The 23,686-nt window shown below is 36.7% G+C and overlaps 3 protein-coding genes across 4 annotated transcripts; 2 read left to right on the top strand and 1 right to left on the bottom strand.

Annotated features, from left to right (window-relative positions):
• The first annotated feature begins 270 nt into the window (after nt 1–270).
• LOC145595840 (profilin Sal k 4.0101-like) lies at nt 271–2,901 on the top strand. 2 transcript variants are annotated; one of them, XM_081652275.1, is made up of 4 exons: nt 271–513; nt 1,010–1,147; nt 2,005–2,147; nt 2,618–2,901. In XM_081652275.1, exons 1-3 carry the CDS (start codon nt 385–387, stop codon nt 2,137–2,139), a joined length of 402 nt encoding a protein of 133 aa, XP_081508401.1. In that variant the 5' UTR covers nt 271–384; the 3' UTR covers nt 2,140–2,147; nt 2,618–2,901. The 2 variants fall into 2 exon arrangements, with proteins under 2 accessions (XP_081508401.1, XP_081508402.1); XM_081652276.1 differs by having other exon boundaries at nt 272–513; nt 2,637–2,901.
• A 1,521-nt stretch (nt 2,902–4,422) lies between these two features.
• Nucleotides 4,423–7,388, top strand: LOC145594992 (early nodulin-93-like). Its single transcript, XM_081651346.1, has 4 exons — nt 4,423–4,625; nt 4,774–4,835; nt 6,423–6,498; nt 6,900–7,388. Exons 1-4 carry the CDS (start codon nt 4,517–4,519, stop codon nt 6,989–6,991), a joined length of 339 nt encoding a protein of 112 aa, XP_081507472.1. The 5' UTR covers nt 4,423–4,516; the 3' UTR covers nt 6,992–7,388.
• A 403-nt stretch (nt 7,389–7,791) lies between these two features.
• On the bottom strand, nt 7,792–19,208 carry LOC145594746 (endoribonuclease YBEY, chloroplastic-like). The gene is made up of 12 exons (XM_081651080.1): nt 18,712–19,208; nt 16,625–16,876; nt 16,456–16,551; nt 15,825–16,002; nt 15,618–15,686; nt 15,429–15,529; nt 14,426–14,518; nt 13,886–13,957; nt 13,651–13,770; nt 13,490–13,540; nt 8,692–8,880; nt 7,792–8,235 (listed from the first exon to the last, which is right to left on the bottom strand). The coding sequence occupies exons 1-12, from the start codon at nt 19,147–19,149 to the stop codon at nt 8,068–8,070; spliced, it is 1,827 nt and encodes a 608-aa protein (XP_081507206.1). The 5' UTR covers nt 19,150–19,208; the 3' UTR covers nt 7,792–8,067.
• Between the last annotated feature and the right edge of the window lie 4,478 nt (nt 19,209–23,686).

Genomic DNA, 23,686 nt, shown 5'->3' with positions numbered 1-23,686 from the left:
TAATGCATTTAATAAACCAATAAATGTACAATATGATATTAATTTCAAATTTTATGAACACAACAAAAAATCTCAAAATCTTGTAATAATAAAAAAAATTAATTCATTACCAAAAAAAAATAAAAAAAAAAATAAAAATAAAAATAAAATAATAATAATTGTTTTTGTAAATTAAAAGACAAAAAAATACAGATTATCATAGATTCATAGCCTCATAGGCCGTACCTCAGAGCCCAATCTGAAAAAGACCAAAATTACCCCTCCTCATCTACCTAATTCGCAAGTGCTCTTCTTCCACATTTCGTCATTTCTCTCTCAATCACACTCTCTCTTTCTCTCTCCTCTCTTTCACTGAATCTGCTCTAGTCAAGAAGAAGAGCAAAAATGTCGTGGCAAACTTACGTCGATGACCATTTGATGTGCGAGATCGAGGGCACCAATAACCACCTCTCCGCCGCTGCTATTCTCGGTCTTGACGGCAGCGTCTGGGCTCAAAGTGCCACTTTTCCTCAGGTCTATTCTTCATCAATTTCATTTTTTTGGGAATTTAATCTGATTCATAGATCTAGTTGGTGGTTAATTTCATGTGGGTTTGATTGATTTTGTTTGATCTGATGTTTTAATTATCTGGGTATTTTTTGTTTCATCGATTCCTTTGATGGGTCGGTTTTAATTTTTGATTTAATTTTGGTTGTAATTTTTACTGTTATTTTCTGTGCTTGAGCTGAATTGTGTGCTGATTTTGTAATTCTTTTGTTGATGATTTAAGTGATTAATAGTGGAATTTAGGGTTGATTATGGTCACTGATTCATCAAAAGAATTGTCTGATTTTAAGGAGTTGATAAAATGATGAGATCTTGTTAGTAGTTTTAGTAGAATTTAGGGAAGAGTGGCATTATTTTGTTGATGAAATATGTACAAGTATATACAGTAACTAGCAAGTGTATATAATTATGGAGTTTGATTTTTTAATTGTGCTCATATGTTTTGTATTTCTTGATACTGCAGTTCAAACCAGATGAAATCGCTGCTATTTCCAAGGATTTTGATGAGCCTGGAACCCTTGCGCCCACTGGACTTTACCTTGGTGGAACCAAATACATGGTTATTCAAGGAGAACCCGGGGCTGTTATCCGTGGCAAGAAGGTAACGATTGATTATTCTGGAACCATTTTGGGTCGATGTTGTTAGAGGCTTGATGGTTCCCCTTGCCTAGTTTGTTATGTGTGCTTGTACTCTATGTCTCTATCCACTATTCCATGGTTTCGTTTCCTAAATGAAACGAAATGGGAATAATTGCTTTGTTATACCTGCATGCAGTCCTATAATGGATGTCTCTTCTATTGTTTTCAGCAAATACATCCACCCCCCTCCCCGCGGTGTGTGTGTGCATACGTTGTTTATTTTGGAGTGGTTTCTATTGCATATGGTTTTTGTTTGTAAAAAGTGGAATGTATGATAATTGATGCATTTTGCAAAATAATTTTGGATTTTGATTGGGTGGGAAAAACCTTTGGTCGGAACCCATCTTCTCTTTTTGGCATGAAGGTTGCCTCTTGTACCTCCTTGTTTATGATTTGTTTGAAGGTCTTTCATAGTGTAATGTCAATATGGGCTAGTCAATCTGAAATTATAATATTAAGAATGTGGTCAATTGGGATTGAGTAATCTTGAATTTTTGTTTGGTTACCCTCCCTTCAGTCTCGACATACTGCCTGGCATAATTCTCTTCTCATTCAAGGCCCTCGTTTGCAGTAATTGTGTCTATAACAACACATCAATAGAGTGATGCTCATTTTCGCTTTTTGTGTCGCTACCTTTTGTGCTCCATAGTAGTAGAGGCATCTTCAATTAGTTGAAGTATTGTGTGTACATTATGTGAGACATCTTCAATTAGTTGAAGTATTGTGTGTACATTATGTGAGACATCTAGCTGTGCTTCAGTTATAGAGTGTATCATTTTTAAGCTGGTCCTTATTGTTTCTTTATCATACATACTACAGGGTGCAGGTGGCATTTGTGTGAAGAAGACCGGAATGGCCTTTGTTATTGGTATTTATGATGAACCGGTGACTCCTGGTCAGTGCAACATGATTGTTGAAAGGCTGGGTGATTATCTCATTGAGCAGGGTCTCTAAATAGTTTGGTATGTCCAATCCTTGTTACCTGAGTATGTGCTCATTTTAAGTACAATATACTTTTATATCGATGTGATCATGTGAAATACAATTATCTACCCTGTATACTCATATTTCCATGCTGAAACTCTTTTAATTTTTTATATTAACATCGATTGCACAATGACATAACTACAAATATGGAGGTTAAGTTTTTGTGAATAACATATGTCACTCTTAACCTCTTATCCCCGGCTTTCGTTGCACCTTTGTTGATAATAAATTCCCTCTGCGTCACAATGAAGTTCCTTGTAGCCAAATTAAAATGTTGTTGAAAATATAATGCCCCTCTTTTATTAAAGTGAAAGTTCCACAGACTACTCTTAATAAATCATGTCAAAGTCAATTTCGAGCTTCTTTGTGAAATGGAAAGAGTATAATACTAGTATAAATCTGTAATTTATCATGTCTCATTCTCAATTTGCTTTTGCTGAATAAGGTCGAAATCTTCTGTGTAGGTTGATAATTACATATTTGATGTACACAAAGGAGCTTGGTGTGGATTTGCTGCTCTATATACTGGGGATTGGCTTTCTATCGTGAACTATTTATTATCCTTTGTGCTTTTTCCCTTGAAGGGTTTGTGTTAATTTTTTTGTATGAACTGTTTGCGTTGATCTTGGAGATGGTTGATCCATACAGCGGCTTATGTTTTCAAATATGGAATAATAATTGTAATTCTGCAAATGCCTATTTATTTATATGGCTATCAAGCCTTTCATATTGTCAGGGTTAATTAATTGAATTAATGACAATGGGATGCATCCTAGTAAAATCGACAATCTCCTATAATATCGAACGTGAGACGGATGTGAGAGTTCTGTAAATGAATTGGAGTGCAATCGTAAAGATGGTAAAAGATCTAATACAGTTTTTCAAGAAGGATTCCATATGATCAATTCTAATCTGTCATGGTCAGTTGTTATCTGAAAATTATGAGGATCAAATCAAGTGACCTTAGTTTAGTGGTTCTTGCTATCTGTCTCGTTATAATTTTAATTTAGTAAGACAGGAGCATGGACCTTTAATCTTGGAAGATGGACCGTGATCATTTTCCCAAGGCGACATACTGCCAGTGTATCTCAAGCTGGCCTAGGGAACGGACGAACGGTGCATATAAATCTATGTTACTCGGATTCTTTATTTTAAGTTATGGTATTTAGATCTCCTTTACGTCTAATATGTTAGATACACAATAGAAGTCATCAAAGGAAAGAACACAATTAGGGCATGCTTGGATTGGGGGTAAAACATTAAGGGGGTAATAAAAGTCAAACTTGAAAAAACAAAAGTAATTAGAGGTGTTGTTGTAGGAGACATGGTGCTTCCAAATGAATTAAACTAGTTGTGCCATGAGGAAAAGAGAGAGATGGAGGAATTATTACTCTCATAATGAGGGTAATAGTTACCCACCCTCCCCCTAGTGTAACTATTACCCCCAAAATGAGGGTATTGATTCCTCTTTCTTCACCTCACACCATACCATCACTACATAATTTTCTTACAATCACACCATCACTATCTCCTTCTTCCCTATTTTCACATTCATTTTGCTTAGTTTGACTTTTATTACCCCCTTAATGTATTACCTCCAATCCAAGCATGCCCTTAAGGTTATAAAATCTCTCCAATTTAGAGAAGAAGTGGAAGTTAAACTATCAACATTAAAGTAGACTTTTATCCAGATTAAAAACTAAGTACATGTACTACAAATCCAATTTGTTAATCGATAACATAATTGACACTGAAGACTTTTAAGAGTTGACCTCGACTATAAAACCCTACATTCGGCTCCAGGCAAAAACCCCAAAATCAACTAAACTTGTCAATTTTATAAGTTTGTTGATACAAGTATATCTTTCTGTATTTTTTTTTTTTTTTTGTTTGAAGTATATCCTTCTGTATCATTTTCAATTATAATTGGAAAAAAGTTATTTTTGAATGAAATGTTGAATTAGAATCCAGTACTTTACCAAAGAACGCCATTTAAGAGACAATTCGCACGTGAGAGTGAAGAATAACTTAAGTGGTTAGACCTTTCTACCCGTTTCCAAAAGATCATTGATTACATAAACTTATACGAAATATTTAAAATCGAGCTAAAATAGAAATGTATCCTATTATTTAACACGAGTAGTATAACATTCGATTATACGGTCATACTAGCCCACCGAAATTGGCCACCCATGGGAATGATTAATGAACAAATACAATTCACCTTCTCCACCACCTCCTTCCAAAGGTTAGAACAACTACATATTTCTATAAACCAATTTCAACTTGGCAGTTCATTCGGTACAACAGAAGAAATCGAATTTCTGTAATAAGAGAGACAAAAATGGGAATTCTAAGCGCAATGACTGGTCAAAAAAATAACTCCAACAGCCAATCTATATTGATTCCTGCCCCTCTTGAACCCCATCAAATTAAAGCCGAATGTGCTCGAGGTATTCTCGGATCTTATTCTTCATCTTTTTCTTGATTTGGGTTTTTGATTTGATTAGTAAATTTAATTTTTTTTTTCATCATGAATTTCAATTGTGTATATGGGTGATTGAATTCTGCGTTTTTTTTTTTCTGGGTTTATTTTGGTAGAGGCAACTCGAGCTGGATTTAAAGCGGCAGCAATTGCTTCTGTTATTGCTACTGTTACCGTGGTATGTGTTTGAATTCATAATTGCCTTTATAATTTTTTGTTTAATTTGAAATTTAGTGGAATTTTCAAGTTTTTGTATGTTGTTTTTCATGAAGTTAAGTTAGTAGGTAAATTACTAATTATGTATAATTGAAAACCCAGAAGCATTGCAACAAATTTTAGAGTAAGAGAATCGAAGCCGAAAAAAGTTGAAACATTAATGGATCGTGAATATATGGTTGCCCATAGTAAATTTAGTTTAGAACATAATTTGGAAATTGATATGATGGGGAGTTTTTGGTATCTGTATTTGGGGTAATGATATTGATTGGGTTCGTGTCGAAAGAAGGAACTGAGAGGGACTTATAAGTTATAATCTTGCGAGCTTGAAGCTATGTTGATAATAGGGTGTATGCAAAATGAGCATTGAAGAATATAGAATAGGGTAGTGCATTTGTTATTGAAGAAGGCATTGACTGCAACAAAATGTGTATCCAATCTTGGCCATCTGCAAGACTGAATATTGAGTGCCAAATCCCTATGACCCTGTACTAAACTACGTCCAGCTCGATATTAGCTTGTTGATAGAGTGAAGAGACCTTCCAGAGAGAAGGTTGTCTAAAATTTAGGTGGTAAACTAATAGTCATCCTAATCTTGTTTCCCACCTACAAAAGAAAGTCCTGAATCCTGTAAAGAAGCTTTGTGGTTGTGTATATACTCAAGCCCATCTCATCTACTCTGGTTGAGGACATATTCTGAAATTCCTATTCCAGTGAGAACTCGATAACCATCTTCACTTGAGCAAAATTAAGAATAGAACTAAGATGCACCGTAGGAATTATATGCAGTCATTTCCTTGCAATTTGGACTTGGATGTCTGAGATCAGCCTCTCTTAGCTGTTACTGCCTTACATATCCTAAAGAGTCTCCATGAAATACATGTTAAGAAATCATGTTGCCGAAAACTACTTTGTTGAAAGGAGGGAAGTCATTCTGCAGAAAGTAACTGCAAGTCCTTGTGGAATGAATTGCTAGTGATTTTGTATAAAAAAATGCATTCACGTACTGTCAAATGTTTGTAATACTGAAAAATGGATTTAAATGGCCACCTTTCATAGATTTTCTGGCAAGATTCTTATTATCCTAAAATAGTACTTATTCATCCGGATATATTTGTGACATAGTTTCACTTCATCACAGCATAGGATTTAATATGAGCTCTCCTTGATAGCCCGCCAAGTCCCCACCCTCTCTTTCTCACTTTTTTCCCAATAAGAATATTTTCAGAATTCTATTATGAGCTTTGGATTTAGGAAGTGTTATCAAGGTAGTTAGCTGTAAGACTTGGTTAAAAATCATTATAATTGTTAAATACTCTAGCGTCTAGATTTACTGGAATCTCTTTTTTCTGAAGCACTTTTACTCTGTCTGGTACAGTCAACCCAATTAACACCCTTCAAGATCGCTCCTCCCGATCCCTTATGCTGAACCTAGACAACGGGCATGGGATGCCTCAATTGGTTATACAAATGTACAGTGCAAATATAATGTGTTTTGTGCATGTCAATTATTTGTCTTGTTGATATTGTACCTCTTTCAAAATTACAGATAGGTGGTTGTCGAGTCAACCCATGGGCGAAGGCCAACCTTAATTATAGTGCTCAGGCACTCCTTATATCTGCAGGTAATACTTGTTAAATAATTGCTTAAGTTATCTCTAGCTTTGCATCTCAAATCATTTTACATTTTCCAAATGTTGAGTACAGTGTATTGTTTAACTTATTAACTTTTCATTTTTAATGTTCATTCAGCTTTATATTTGTGATATATTATCTCAGTTATCTGTCTTAATTTAGTAGAGATTCTTTAGTCCTTTTAACCAAACGCTTCACTATCCTCATTTCTGTGGGCATGTATGTAACAGTTTGCATGTATTATAATCACTTATTGTATTATAGAAAAAAGATTAGTGTTATTACCGTGACATTATAACTTAAAAAGGATAGGTGCAGTTTGTTGTACTACTAGCTATTTTTGTTTACGCTCTATCGTACAATTTGTGACGAACATAATTTCTGTGTGCAGCAACCATTTCTTCTTACTTCATTACCGCTGACAAAACTATTCTGGAATGTGCTACAAGACATGCAAAATATGATGCTTCCAATTATGAATGATTGAGCTTGCGTCGCAAATTGCTATAAGAGTCTCCAAGTGAAAACATCCTGTATGAAGTAATCTGATTAGCATGTTTTGTGATGGTACCATCGTCAAACCAAAAGTTTATTGTGAAGGATAAAATTGGCCTGTCAATACCAGCCTTTGTTGTAAAGTTTAGTTAAACTACAGAATATGATTTTTGTTGTTATTTTTCTAGGCATGCCTATCGTGTTGTTGCTGGGATTGGTAATGCTTGTTTGTTTTGACATCAAAAGCCTCTTTACACAATTGATGATTATTATTTGGTGTTATGCTCAAGACTTGAGTTGATCAAAATGTAACTTCTCCCTTATACTTCATTCTTTGTTAGTCGCAACATTTGAAATTTCATGTTGGCCAAGGCACATTTTTTCACCTTTTAACATCTTTAACTTCCGATTAGCAAAAATGAATAAGTATTGATATTTTCAGAGTTTATACTATTAGTATATTATATATAGAGACAAATCTAACAAGATCTCACGTAATTATATTTTTCCAAATGTTATACATCACGAAAGATGATCAAAGAAGTGTTTGTGAATAGTGTGAAAGTTTAAATGTTGTGATTAAAAAGAACAAATGAAGTATATATACATCATTAGAATGCAACACGATAACTTCCAGTCCAATGTACTATTTTTCTTTGGAGAAGGTGCATTGCTATCGTTTATCTTTCTTTGGAGATTGACAATAGTAACTTTGATCAAGATTTTGAAGTTTCAAGTACAAGAGAGAGCAGCCTCAAGTGAGGTTCATATAGAATGCAATGAGCAACTGCCAGATAAAATTCATTCGACAAAATGTATTCATTTCAAGGTTGACGTTGCCAAAAAAATTATCATGTGTGACATTACAAAACTTTGGCATCCTAAATCAATGAAATTATGTATATGTATTTCTGTTACCCTAGCAACAGGTATATTGGACTATTCTTTGTTGGAATCAAAGAATGAATACAACAATATTATGAAGGAAACATAAAAAAGGGAATGTGAAGGATAGAAAGTTATGGCAAATATCGCCATCATTCTTATGTTCTTCATCAAGAAGTTCAAAATGCATATCGATAGATGGCATCAGCAACTCCATGTTCATCATTGCTAAGACCAATCACATCAGCAACAGCTTTTGTCTTCTCTGCTCCATTACTAAGAGCAATTCCAAGTTTAGCCAACTTGAGCATTTCGATGTCATTTTCCCCATCACCAATCGCCATAATCTAGAAATAATTAATTGAAATGATTTAGCTTTATGACAGCAACATTAAGAAAAAAGAACCATCTGGACTGTAGTAATAGAAATTAGAAAGTAAAAGCTGATAGCTTAAAGTGAAATAATTTAGACTGTGGCTTCGTTCTTTTCACCCTAAAAATACGCTGATGTGAAATTCAAGTAGTCATAAAATTTGAACTTGTGTAGCCAGCGTAGCCCTCTTCTGAATTTGGGTGGGTTGCCCTTATCAAAGCCTATCTAAATTTTTATTTCATGTACTTATTTTCTGAAGGTGAAAAGTACTTGTCATTTATGGTCAACTTGATTGAATATCAGAAGCTCCCAGTAAAAAGCCTCAAACAAAAACTTATTGTAGATTTGCAGTAGTATTCCCCTTACACACCTCATGATGATGGCTTTGTAAGTTTGTATAGCATAGAAAAATGATAAAATGATGACATACCTCGTCTGCTGACACTCCCAGATGTTGAAGCAGCCATTTCACACCATTTCCTTTTGAAGTCCCATGGGGAACAAGTTCAAGCATGTATGGAATAGCTTGAACAACACTAGCTTGATTTCCAGCTGCTTCTGACCAATATGGCCTTATAGCAGTCTCCACTCTCTCAGCAGTGTCTAAAAACACCAGTTTCTGCAGGAGTCAAAAGATTAGTACGAGTGTATAACGAAGTAAATAAAAGACAACAGATCTGAAACTATCTGGATAAGAAACACACATAGAAAGTTAACAATTTCTTCCTAGCCAGATCACTAATTTAACTAGACCTAAATTATGTGGCTGCAATAAATGATGGAATTTTACTCCGCCAGTGGGTTTCCCGCTGCCAGTCCCAAGCCTGGATAAAGGAGGAGGGTTACGGTAGGCCAGTGACAGCCAGTATAAAACTTCGTCACATCCCATGACATGAGCCAAACAGATATTTTCGTGGGGGCGTTCCCTACTCAGCGACGCGCTGCACTTCCTAGACCCGGGTGTAGTGATAAGTATGCAAGGGTTGCTAGGTCGTCGCCCAGAAGCGACGCGCCACATTGCCCGAGTGTGGTGTCAAATGAGCAAGGGCGTGCCATTGGGGCGTTCCCTACTGAGCGACGCGCTGCACTTCCCAGACCCGGGTGCAGTGATAAGTATGTAAGGGTTGCTAGGTCGTCGCCCAGAAGCGACGCGCCATATTGCCCAATTGTGGTGTCAAATAATCAAGGGCTTGGAGTTGGGATCAGGAGGGAGCGTGGGAGAAAAGAATTTAGTTTGCGGATTGGTTCTTGGAATGTGGGGTCTCTTACGGGAAAATCAGCAGAATTGGTAGAAGTAATGAAAAGACGACGCGTGAACATCATGTGCCTCCAAGAGACAAGATGGACAGGAGAAGGAGCTCGAGGCTTGGTTTTGGGGTATAAGGTATGGTATGTTGGGCAAGAAACGAGCCACAGAACAAGGAATGGTGGAGCTAGGAACGGAGTTGGTGTGGTTCTCGATGAGAGGTTGGCAAAAGAGGTGATCGAGGTCTATCGGAAGAACGATAGGTTGATAAGGCTGAAGTTGCTATGTGGCAAGGAGATTGTGAATGTTATCAGTGCTTATGCTCCCCAAGTGGGTTTAGATGCAGAAGAGAAACGACAATTTTGGGAGGACCTAGACGAGGTGGTGCAGGGTGTCCACCACTCAGAGAAGTTATATATTGGAGGGGATCTAAATGGGCACGTTGGGGCGAGCCGAGATGGCTATGAGAGTGTCCATGGAGGCTTTGGGTATGGGCAGAGGGACGCCGGTGGTGAAGCTATTATGGATTTTGCCCAATCATATGATTTAATTTTGGCTAATACTTGGTTTAAGAAGAGGGATTCACACTTGATAACTTTTCGAAATGGAGCAAATGCAACTCAAATAGACTTCCTGCTCACAAGGAGCATAGATAGACAAAGTTGCATAAACTGTAAGGTTATCCCAGGGGAGAGTGTGGTCACCCAACACCGGCTATTGGTAATGACTATTCGTCTGAAAGAGAAGGCGAAGAAAAAAGTTAGACAAGAAGAACCAAGGATAAGATGGTGGACCCTAAGGGATGCAAAAGCTAAGGTTTTTACAGAAAAGGTAATTGAAGAAGCGGATTGGGATGGAGAGGTGGATCCGGACATGACTTGGTTACGAATGAAGAACTGTTTCCTAAGAGTGGCCAAAGAGGTCTTAGGGGAAGTAAGGGGAAGAACTTCGGTACAGAGAGATACTTCGTGGTGGAATGAAGAGGTGAAAGCAGTAATTAAGCAAAAAAGGGAATGCTATCAAGCCTTAGGAAAATGTAGGAGTGATGAAACCTTTGCAGCGTATAAGGAGGCTAAGAGTAAGGCAAAGGCAGCTGTTCGCCAAGCAAAAGAAAAGGCATATCAGGAGGTTTATGAAAAGCTTGATTCCAAGGAGGGAGAAAGGATCATTTATAAGATGGCAAAGAGAAGACAAGAGGCAAGGAAGGATATTGGCATGGTGAAGTGTGTCAAAGATAAGAACCAAATGGTCCTAGTGCAAGAGGAGGGCATCAAGGACAGGTGGAAGGGGTACTTCGATGAATTATTTAATGGAAGTAATGGAGTTGTGATAGGAGATACCTCTATGAGTGATGAAGAAATCAACATGGAGTATGTGCGAAGGATTAGGAGAGTAGAGGTGGAGATTGCACTGAGGAAGATGAAACCTAAGAAGGCGGTTGGCCCTGATGGGGTACCGATAGAGGTGTGGAGGTGTTTGGGTAAGATTGGTATTGATTGGTTAACAAACCTTTTCAACAAGATATGGACGGCTACAAGGATCCCACAAGATTGGAGGAAGAGCACCTTGGTCCCGGTTTATAAAAACAAAGGAGACGCTCAAGATTGTTCTAACTATCGAGGAATTAAGCTTATGAGCCATACTATGAAGTTGTGGGAAAGGGTGATTGAACAAAGGTTGAGGGCATGCACAAGCATTTCAGATAACCAATTTGGTTTTATGCCTGGGAGATCTACTATGGAGGCAATCCATTTGATAAGACAAATGATGGAGTTTTATAGGGTAAAGAAGAAAGATCTTCATATGGTCTTTATTGATTTAGAGAAGGCATATGACAAGGTGCCAAGAGAGATACTTTGGTGGGCAATGTTGAAGAAAGGTATCCCACGAAGGTATGTAGACCTAGTTAAGGATATGTATCGGGATGTGTCAACAAATGTGAGGACATGCGGAGGGTTGACAAAAGATTTCCCTATTACAATCGGATTGCATCAAGGGTCTGCATTAAGCCCTTTTCTTTTTGCAACGGTTCTAGATGAATTAACTAGACCAATTCAAGATGAGGTTCCATGGTGTATGCTGTTCGCAGATGATATCGTTTTGGTGGATGAGACTAAGGATGGGGTTAATGTCAAGTTGGAGCAATGGAGGCAAAGGTTGGAATCTAGAGGGTTTAAGCTAAGTCGGAGTAAGACTGAATATTTGGTATGTCGTTTTGGCACTCAGAGGGGGACAAGCAATGAAGTGGTGAGTTTGGATGGAAAGGATTTGACCATGAGTGAATGTTTTAAGTACCTAGGGTCGATCATCCAGAAGAATGGTGACATTGATCAAGACGTGACCCACAGGATTAAGTCAGGGTGGCTTAAATGGAGAGCGGCCACGGGAGTGTTATGCGACCGCAGCATTCCCTTAAAGTTGAAGGGAAAATTCTACAGGACTGCCATAAGACCAGTGTTGCTATATGGTACAGAATGTTGGGCTTCTAAGAAAGAGCATATTAAAAAGATGGAGGTTACGGAAATGCGCATGTTAAGGTGGATGTGTGGAAACACTTTAAGAGATAGAATCAGAAATGAGGTTATTCGCAAGAAAGTAGGTGTGGCGGGCATTGTAGATAAATTAAGGGAAAATCGTCTGCGTTGGTTTGGACATGTAAGACGGAGACCCGAGGGTGCACCGGTGCGAAGAGTGGAAGAGTGGGACCATGGAGGGATTAAACGAGGAAGAGGGAGACCAAAGATGACTTGGTTGGAAGGAGTGAGGAAGGATATGAAGTGCATGGATTTACGTGAGGATGAAGTTTTGGATCGTAAGGGATGGAGGAGAAAGATTTATGTTGATGACTACACGGAATAATCAAATTTGGTTCATGTTAGCCGACCCCACTTTTGGGATTAAGGCTTTGATTGATTGATTGATTGATTGATTGATTCCAGGGCTGTTAATTATCATGCAACAGGACTTCTTGGGTTCTATTCCTGATTCTGGAGAAAAAGGTGTTATTCAACTTAGAGTTGATTCAAATACAATTGTATATTCCACCAGCTCACAGTCCACTACAACTAACCAAGGTCTATGATGCTAGAAGATGTGATGGATTTATTGAAATATTGAGAATGTCCTCTCTAGAGTATTCTTCAACAAGATAGTCTATGCCAGCTTACAACCGTATCGATTGAAAAGAATTTCTGCAATTTACTGTATCCTGTGGATTTTTTCATGGTAGCTAATCATGCCCAGCCTCAAAAAGAAAACGTTCAAACATTCAGGGACAATTGCCTGAATGCCATACCAACAGTTGAGCTTGTATAGTGTTTCTCATTACTTAAGTAAGCTGCAGCTAGCCTAGGTACATGCCTCTTATTCAAAGTCAGAAAGTGAGATTGATCTGTAACACATAGATCAAAGGCAAGAGTTGACTATTTCCAGAAATTTAATAACAGTATTCATGCAATTACGTCAGTTTCGTGGATGACACTGGGTGCTATAGAGTCTTATCACATTACCTTCATCTAGAAATAATTGTCATACTATCAAAACCATTATGATGGTTAACAATTTGGGTCATTCCCACACACTCAACCAACACTCAATATAAGAGTATCTTAATAAAGTTAAACTTTTCCAAACTTCCCAAAATAATATATGTGACTAGTTTCCAAAGGGAAAGTTGAAATAGTATATGTGACTTGTCTAAAAGAAACATCTTATTTAGCTTCACAGATGGTCAGATATTGCTGTTTTCTCATGTTGCCTGGATAATGAGACTATTGAATTTGCTTCTTTCTCATCATCCCAAGGCACCAATTACCTGAAGCCCCCACCATGCCGCATGCATTGATAGACCTGCTCATCTACTTCGTATAAGCTAGTTTTTGTGGCCAAAACATTTCTTCTTTGATTAGTCCTACAATGATTCTATGTTGGGTTTTATCTTTAGTGCATAGTACCTATATCATGGGAAGCTCAAGTATCTTACCTGTACTTCGGCAGCAGCCAATAGTTGATCAACTGAAGCCATAGTCTCCGCCTGCAGGAATTCAATAAAAAACTATTAGCTTCCCAAGCAAAAAAACTTTATTTATCCACAAATCCCGGGGGATGATGTTGTACACAGAAGCTGACATCACTGACAGGTACCTTTGGCTCACGGTATACACTATGGAGTGAGTCTACAAGTGGGTGATCAAACAATGTTAAGCAACGATCGCCGCAGAATGCAACAAGAGGGATTTGGTGCTCCCAAGAGTAGGAGAAGGCCTAATTTTAGAAAGAACAAGAGCATTTTCATTATCATCAAAATCCTCCAAATACCTAATGCAAGTATACAACAGATTTTGTTACTTTTGAGGTAGCATTGAAAGATAGTTCATACCTCCCTGCAAAAGTCTGGGTCCAAATTCCTTCTAAAAATTTCACGGCCTTGTATTCCATAAACAAGCAATCCCTGGGTGGAAATCAGAACAGCTAATTAATATCACAAATACGAGAACACAGGTTTCCTGACTTGGCAGCAAAGATGAAATAAATTGTAAACTCCATTTTGTTTTCAGGTAAGTGTACATCTTAATACATAAGCTTTTTTTATATACCTGTAAATAAGAATCGAGTTTGATGGTCATTTTATTTATATGCCTACTTTTATACTTTTACGACACAAATACTGCTCTTTTATTCTGAAGATTGGTCAACTCAGAGAAAGTGGAGGCACATTTGTCTGTATTCTCATATATAGTACATAGCCTGGAACTAAGACATGACTTTTATGATCATGCACCAAAGGCTCCAATTTAGCGAAAAATAGGTAAACACTTGACACAAGTTTCTCAATTGACAATTGACAAAAATATTCACAGGAATAAACAAACAAAAGTTACAGCAGTGCCATAAAATCGAGACAAGTACTGAGGTATACCTGTAAGAAAACACCTGGTGATGATTCAGAGACAATGCCATCTCTTCCAACCAAATCAACAGTCTTCAATGTGTCTATGGCACCAGGACGAGCCTACAAGCATGGCATAAATAAAATTCATAACTTGAAAAGCCAAATCCAAGTCCAAAATGGAATGGAATTTACTTGGGCAAAATCCAAAATTATTCAGCCAACAAAAAGATTAAGGTGTAAAAGATATAGAAAAGCCATATAGAATAACAGATGAAAATCATGAATATCCAATATCTACTTCCTCTGTCTCAATTGATGCATCATAGAGAAATGACACACAAACCAATTAGGAGAAAGAATGGAGAGATTTACATATTTGTTCATGTGATAAGCTTTAACTATGGTATGTAAAGTAAAAGTAGAGGGATGGTCCCCACTTATTTTGAGGACAAGACAGTAATTTCGGACATAAAACCTAAGAAATGATGCACCTAATGTGAAACATCCCAAAAAGATATATGATGAATATATTGAGAAACAAAGGAAGTATATACTATTATACTGCAATGTTGAGCAAATCAATGCATAAAGCCTGTATGGTTTAAAATGCCGCAAGGGCCAAGCCTCACTCACTTTTTATAGCACATTCATATCCAACGTATGTTTTTTCATTGTTACATCAGTAGCAAGGCTTAAGTTTGGCCTTTACTCCAATAGATACTCAAGTGCCAACATTTAATGTAAAAGAAAAAAATAAATTAGAAATTTAAAAAATTTTAAAATAAATACAATAAATTAATAAAAAAAAATCCTCAGTAAAAGAGTCATCAGGTGTCTACCACATTCTAACAGCTGAAGATTGGAAGGCCGATTATATATTCCACCTTAGCTATCCATATCAATATTTAACACTTTAGTATTATATATCACAAACCTCATCTAATATGTTGTAGACATGCAGTTGAAAGATACATGATACTTAAAGACATGCAAAAGTTAGATAGAGGAATTAACAAACATAAATTCTTACTTTTCCGGTGGCAATGACTACTTGAACACCCCTTGACAATGCCTCCCTGATAGCATTCACATTTGCAGAAGAAATTTGACTCTTGCTATTCAGCAGAGTGCCTTATACATTAGAAATTATAGGAAGAAGTATTAGCCACAATACACTAAGAAAGAAAAATAACATTTGAAGTGGCAATACAAATCTCACCATCCATGTCACAGAAAATATATTTGAACTTTGGTCTATAGAATCGAAGACTGCCTTCTTTCTTCCTGTCTTTTAGCAATCAGCGTGTAAGATTCTCATCACTGCAGACTAGTACAAGAAAATTCAAAAATGAACAAAGCATGCATTCATGCAGACTGATATGCTCATATTTGTCAGGAAAAACGGTAAGCAATAAATTAGAATTACCATCAGAATCTTTAACTTGAAGACTCCCATTATTTTCTGCATCACATGCACTCTTTATTAACCCTTTTCCTTCCCAGCCAAGATTTTTTAAAAGTAGTTCTTCCTCCTTTTCCATTTCCGCCTCTGCTTCTTCACTTAGTTCATGATCAAAACCCAAAAGATGCAGTAGGCCATGAACCTGAAAATGATCCCACTCAAGTTCATAGAACATTGGAACATAGGATTTAATGACTTAAATAAAACATACATCAATGCCAAATGGAAAAAGAGAGAGCTGTTCCATTATCATCATTCCCCCCCACCCCCCTACCCCCTATTTGTTCAGTTTTTTTTTTTTATGGGAATTGGGGCACAAAACCAACCTGCATACAAGACGTTGACTAGGGTTCACAGGATCAACAAAAAGTGCATAGTGAATATTCTGACAACTCAAAATATCCAGAAGATTCGACAAAAATATCATCGCATTTCGGAAACAATTTCAATGTTAGTTCATTATAGATGCAGTGAATTTGAAGAAGTCAAGAAGCCAAAAACTCGACCAAGCATAATCACATTCAGCATACAGTAAATTTTAAGGCAAAAAACATCACAGCCAAATCATGGGGAAGGAACAAAAAGTAGAACCAACCAGAAGAATGCGTATCTCATCGAGTAGTGAATGGCCACGTTCTTCTGCTTGCCTAGCAGCTGTCTCGACAGAAATCACGATATCACCTAACATAAGCTGAAACAAAAACATACTGGTCAAAAAAATTCCATAAGGATTTTACTCAAAAACTAAATTTATCATCACTTACAATAGGTAGCTTAAGTTCTGGAATATGTTGTGACATTGATAGAACATCAGTGGCATGGTCTTCATCCCTCCAATCTTTATTAAGTAGTCGAATGAACTCATCATTGCATAGAAGTAAAGACAGCTCAATGGTTTCATATCCAGCAACATCATCTATTGTTGTATCTCTGGTTTTGTAATCTGAATTGTTCAGTCCATCTAATGCCAACTTCATTGCCATTGGAGCATTTAGTCTGAGCATTTCAGAAATACTCTACAAAATGAAAAAGATTAAAAGGATAAACTGACAAAAGAACCAGAAATCATAACTATGATAAACATGACAATGTAGGCAAAATTTGCAAGAAGCAGCCTGATGTAATATGACTTCATATTTTCATAAGTTGAGAAGTTTCTAAGAATCCTAACTGGCTATTACCATATATTTCCTCCAGTCAAAAGTGGTACAGGATAAAAAAATTCAAGATTTGCAGGTGGACATTTATTAGCACACAACATACTTTTCCAAAGCAAGCAGTGAAGCATTCAAAGCAGAGTTTCTTCAAACTTCAGAACCACAAAAAAAAAAAAAAAAAAAAAAAAAAAAAAGGGTTTCATTTCCTCCCAGGTCTTGCAGTCACCAATTGAGAATCTTACAGCCCGTTTGGTAGGTCGTAAGAAATGTAGATAATGAAAGCCAATTTATATATAATTCTGCAAGGAAAGTATTTCATTGATGTCCATGGTAATGCAACTCCATCACAAACATGTGTTTTCCTTCAAAAATATTCAATAACACCCTCTTACTGAACGGTGATGAAAATTTATGAAGATAAAAGACACTTTGAGGTAAACTAACATTAACACGGGCAATGGCGTAGGACTTTTTCCTTACAAATTTACATACAAATTCATTCTCATTACCACAATTAATTGCCACATACCAAACGTGAATTTAGAATAATGATTTAGAAACTAGAAAGAGATCACTAGATCTAAAACATGTGATCCAAAACATTGACCCAATTTATTCCCCTTTGATAACTGATCTAGTGGATTATGAGCCTTTCAGAAAGATCCCCAGTCTTAACTCTTTGGTTCCAATCCAAACTAGCCCACCAAAGTTAAGCTCTTCTCTTCCCATCTTATTTGAAACAGAATGACATTGCTCACCAAAGCTGCTTGTCTTTATCACCAAATCAACTGTCGTATAAAGATTAACATTCATGATAGGATGGAAATGATGATAAAATCCTTCTGCAAAATCCTAACTCACAAACAGAAGGATTTGATCTTCCTCTTTGGTATACCCAATATAGTCATGCCATCAGTAACAGTTTTACACTCCAAAGTTCCCCATCTTAAACACCATGCTATAAATAAAAACTTTCCTGTGCACTACAATATTCCCCCTTCCTACTCAAAAGAATGTCTCCCTTAAGAAAACGCAAATATAATCTTGATAAGAAAATTCATCAGGAAATTTCTGTTGTATATGTGCCCCTTGCAATCAGCAAACAGTACTCCCTAAGATCATAATAAAGTATAAGTGGACAATATATTGAAGATAAAACTTTCGTAGAACTATACTGCTAATGGAAGCTAAACTAGCTACAATACTACCTCTAGTAGCTCTAGCTTCAGCCAGGCTTCAACAACAATAAAAGATAGCCCTTTGCTGATTCAAGATTCCACAATACAGCTCTGAAAACATAGGCTAATTAACCAATGTTCTTGAATCAAAACTTCTACAAGATTGCAGTTATTCATTTGACAACACACACAAAGATTGTAGCCCATCCTCGCGAAACAAAGAACATATATTTTTTAAAAAAATGCATATCATTAGCACACACCATATACAAAGACTTACCCCCAGCAACATTTTTCTTGCACATTGCAAGAAAGATACATGAGTACAATACCGGCTTTCAACTTTTGCTCATCAATCATAATTTATAACAATTACATTCATTCATAAGACTAAATAAATATCTCATTCATCAATATAATGCTTCAACAATTACAATCAATGAAAAGGCAATTAACATATAACAAGACAAACATTAAAAATACCCTTTAAAATAAATTTAAAGAAAAGATAATTACCAAAATTTCAGGGTCATTGGGCAAACCCTCTTCAATAAGAATCTTAACACTAAGCTCCAACTCCTTAGCTTTCTTCTTACTCTTCACAACCTTCCTCCTAACCTTCCTATACCCTCTTTCTCCGCCCCCAAAACCAACACCGCTGCCGCCGATGCCGCCGCAATAAACACTCATTCCAGGACTTCTCAAAGCCCTCAATCCTCCGCCATTGCTAAATTCATTTCCTACCCATAATAACCCAGAAATGGGTGAAGATTTTAGGGAAGGATTAGCTCTGAAATGGGGTGGTGTAAAAGTGAGAAACCTGGGTTTTGAGAAGGTGGGTTTTAGGGAAAATGGGATGGCGCGGGTCATGGCTCGCGCCATTTGAGAAGAGAGAGATTGGAGAGGATGGAGAGCTCGGCAGAGGAGGTGATGAGTGGTGGTAGATGTGAGCATTCAGGTGTTGCTCTTTGTAGTTTTATTGAGTGATTCTAGGCTTTCTAGCCTTGGATGTGGGATTGGGGACTAGGGGTTAGCTGCTTGGCAGCTTGGGTGTCTTAAAACGACTTAGGGGCCGTTTGGTTCACCTAAGGGAATCGGAATGAAATGAAGAAAGGGAATCAAAGAGAATGGAATGAAACCCATTCTTTTTAACATGTTGTTTGTTTTAAAAAAAAACACCCAAGAATCACACCACCACAGCACCACCACAACACAACCACAACTCCTCCAATTTCAACAATTGTATATTCATATTCCAATAAACGATGTCTTGAATTCCTGATTTTGGTATGCTGGTGTATATTTTCTGAGTTTGAACTTAACAAATTGGTTCTTTTGGTGGTTGATATTAAGGCAGGACATTCATTATCAAGGTCGCGAGCGAAGGAAGCTCCTGCTCCTGTTGGTTATCATTGAGAAGAGAGATTTATCTAACTATCAACAGCTAATAAAAATCAAAATTCAAGACATCGTTGCGACCAAAGGTAGCGATGATCTCCGGCGACGATGGGGGAGGAGCGACGATCTACGTGCGACCAAAGGCAGCGATGGTTGAGGGAGATCGGTCATTGAGGGGCGGCGATTGATGAGGAGGGGCGGCGACGGTGGGGCAGCGATGACTGGGGAGCGGCAAGGTGGCTGGACGGTGGGGTAGGGCAGCAAGGTGGTGGTTGGTGTGAGGTTGGTGGTGATGAGGGGAATGGGAATGCAAAAGGTGGGGTGGAGGTGGGGAATGAGTGTAGAGGGAAAGTGGGTGAACCCAAAAATAAAAAGGGGTAAAGGGAATAGGAAAATGTGGCAAACAAACAATAACAAAGGGAATGAAACCCTCTCATTCCCATTCCCTTTGATTATTACCCCCAACCAAACGCCCCCTTAATTCTACGAGTGTCAAGTTTAGCTCGGGTCATGTTTGAAGTTAAAGATATTGTTACGGATTTTTAAAAGGGATTAGATTAGAGTATCTCCATTGACGAGTTTGAGGTGCATTTTTAAGTACGAGTAACATGTCTTTCTATAATCCAATTCAAAATTGACGAGTTTTATTAGGTTAAAGATGGTGATAAGTCTATTTTATATATATTTTATTCCCCGTCTCACGGTCATATTTGTGCTTATTTGAGCTCTACGGAGCTAATTTTATTACTAATATTCGCTTTCTAGTGTTTTTGTAGAGTTGGTATTATTTTGTAGGAATTTGCAGATTTATGACAATTCCCGAGCTTATTAAGCCACTACAATATTATTGGAGTTTGATCGTATTTTATGACCGTATATATGAACCTCAAGGCCTAACTAAATTAATTTAGTTTGGTGATTAAGAGCTCGATTATTAAAGAGGTCCAAGTTCTTAGAAGCTAATCATAAGAGTTGGGCTCAAGGAAAACAGAAACCCAATCACAAGATATCAGTTGCTGGGCTGCTAGGCGTGATAAGCGGGCCCGATCGAGTGGATCAAAGTCCGATCGGGTGAGCTCGTATCTGGGCCGTTAGGATGCACTTCAATTTCGTTGGGCAGTTGCTTTGTTTCTTCCATTTTATTGGATTTGGGTTTGTTGTTTTTAAAACCAACAAGTAGGCTTATTAGTTGTCTTTAGTTAGGATTATGACTCCTAGCTAGGTGAGGCGGTTACTTTGCCTATTTATGTTAACTTTTAGTGAGGTTTTTAGGAGGAAACTCTTCACGTAGGATTTTCGGTAGTTTAGATTTATTAATTAGTTTTAGTTTTAGTTTTAGTTTTGTTTTTATTAGTTTTAGTTTAGTTTTATTTTCTCTCTCTAACTTTTTTCTCTCTCTCTCCTTAATTAACTCTTAGTATTACTTTCTCTCTTGTTTCTCTCTCTAAACTCTTAATTTATGCAATTTTATATTTCCTTCTTTTAGTACTATCTCTTTTCTCCTTATTTACTTATTTTCCTTGCTTTAATCTTAATCATGTCTCCTTTAATTGCTTTGTTTACTTTAGATTTAATTATGTCCGAGTAGTTTTATTTCTAGGGTTTAGGGGAATCCATAATTAATATGAAGGGATAATTTGTTATTGTTGATTATTGACTTTGCATGATAATTTCTTATTGAATTGTTTTAATTCTTTGTAATTGGATTATGAATCGAGCAGATGTAATTTGATTGTGAATGTTTAGCAATGTTGAATTGATGAATCGAGCAGATGTTAATTTGATATTAAGGGCTATTTTCAATAGGAACTTAGATCTAGTAAATTGCGAAAGCCTGTTAAATCTATGTTGGTTAATAAATTGCGAGAGCCTGTTAATCATGTTATTTATGCGATGTTGATTTATTGATTGTTATGTTTTATCCCGGAATATTAATTATTGGTGAACCTACGACCCTAGGCCTTCTTATTATCGACTTTCTCCCTAAACTTAATCTTCGTTGTATAGTTTCACATTAAAAACAACAATTTGTCACCTTAATAATTTAGATTATATTAATTAATTAGGAGTAGAAAGACCAGTTTCCCTGTGGATTCGACCCTACTTCCCTATCTACTTTAGTTAGAGGATTTAGGTAATACTTTTGATTAGGTGATACGACTTTAGCCTGTCAGATGGTTTTTGACATATGTAAGTACTACGTAAAACTCTTCTAATAAAAACCACTTTCAATTCCTTACTACTATTCAAAATCTTATTGAATTCACGTGTGCTCACACAATTTTGGCAATTTTAACACTCCGCACAAAGGGCATGTTCTCTTACGTTGAAATTCAGTTCAGCTCAGCTCCTAATTTCCTTCTCTTATAAAATATTCATTTCAGTTCAGTTCAGTTCAGCTGAGTTCAGTTCAGTTCAATTCAGCTGAGTTCAGTTTAGTTCAGTTCAGCTGAGTTCAGTTCAATTCAGTTCAGCTGAGTTCAGTTCAATTCAGTTCAATTCAGCTGAGTTCAGTTCAGTTCAGTTCAGCTGAGTTCAGTCAATGAGAACAGGCCCAAAGTATAATTACTTTCACTATTGTATCTAAGGACTTAATTCATTAGTAAATTTCAAATTTATACCAAGATGATTTAGCTAATTCTAAGTAATCAATAAGAAAAGGGGGGCATAAAAACTAATGAAATAGGTCTAAGCCTACTATTGATCATACCCAATGTTAGACTACAAAATCTTGGTCATGGATTTTATATAATTTCTCTCTCTTACACTCATCAATGACCAGATCACATGACGGCTAACAATGACCAAAGACTCCTAATGGTGTCCCAAAATAACATTGGTGATGATTTTCTTTTATATCCTCTGTATAACCTGCAAGTTCCCATTTTCTTCCAATAGTATTTGCCACCTATCAACAGTTCTCATGACCAAAGCTTTGTCTTGGTCATTCCAATGACCGGGTCATCACCATCTCTCCTCCCTTATTTTCTTTCTTCCAATTTTTTTTTTACCAAAACTTCTTATTCTCTCCTCATGATCAGGTCATTGGTCATCCAATGGTCTCCCTGTTACGAAAATTTCAAGTTCATGAAAACGTAAGAATGTTTCGCTTTTAATAAAATCCACCATTTTTGGCCTAACTTTCTTAGCATGAGAGAATAACAACTTGACCCCATTAGGTGGACATATTGAGGTTAAGATATGCTTGAGTCACATCTAAGTTTGTCATTATAAGCCTCAATGGTTGGATGAATCATGCTAAGTTGAATCAACTCAACCTAACGACCTCTAATAGCCCTTGATAAGATCAACACATTAATCATTATCACTACCCTCCTACATAGAGTAACAATATATGACCCTATTAAGTTGCACTTCGTAGAGTTTACAAAGTGTTGGTTACATAGATTTGTATCCTTTAATGTGTAAACAACTAAACACAAGCAAAATAAAGTGAAAGATTAAGGTTTTATAATAATTTGTCAAGCTATCACCTCAGTTTAACAAATATCTTCTTCCTTCGTATAGCAGTTAAACATGTTTTGTATGGTTCCTTTGATTTGTTAATTCATTTTTTTTATTTAATTGTAATCGCAATATGTCATGATTTCAAGTTCTTTGTAAATTGTAATCATACATGAAATAGTTTTATAAAACATTGAAGTGCAAGATGTTTATTCAAACCATGACTATATTTAATTTAATTTTATTCTTTTGAAATATGCCATGAGGCTCTAGAAATGATCAAAAGCGAGACAATAGTCATAAGAGGTGAATAGGTTAAATCCTCAATAACAACACACCAGGTTACATCCAACCCATTTATAGTATGATAATCTATCGAGTTAGGGCCTGTTCACATTTACTTAATTTCAGTTCAGTTCAGCTCAGCTCCAATCAGTTCAGTTCAGTTCAGTTCCAATCAGTTCAGTTCAGTTCAGCTCTTAATTTCCCTCTCACATAAAATATTCATTTCAGCTCAATTCAGTTCAGTTCCAATCAGTTCAGTTCAGTTCAGCTCCAATCAGTTCAGTTCAGCTCAGTTTAGTAAATATGAACAGGCCCTTAGAGTGAGCTATAATATGTGCCGCCT

This window comes from Chenopodium album, chromosome 19 (assembly GCF_948465745.1).
Source record: "Chenopodium album chromosome 19, dcCheAlbu1.1, whole genome shotgun sequence".
Lineage (NCBI taxonomy): Eukaryota > Viridiplantae > Streptophyta > Magnoliopsida > Caryophyllales > Amaranthaceae > Chenopodium > Chenopodium album.
This window is presented reverse-complemented; position numbering and strand designations above follow the sequence as displayed.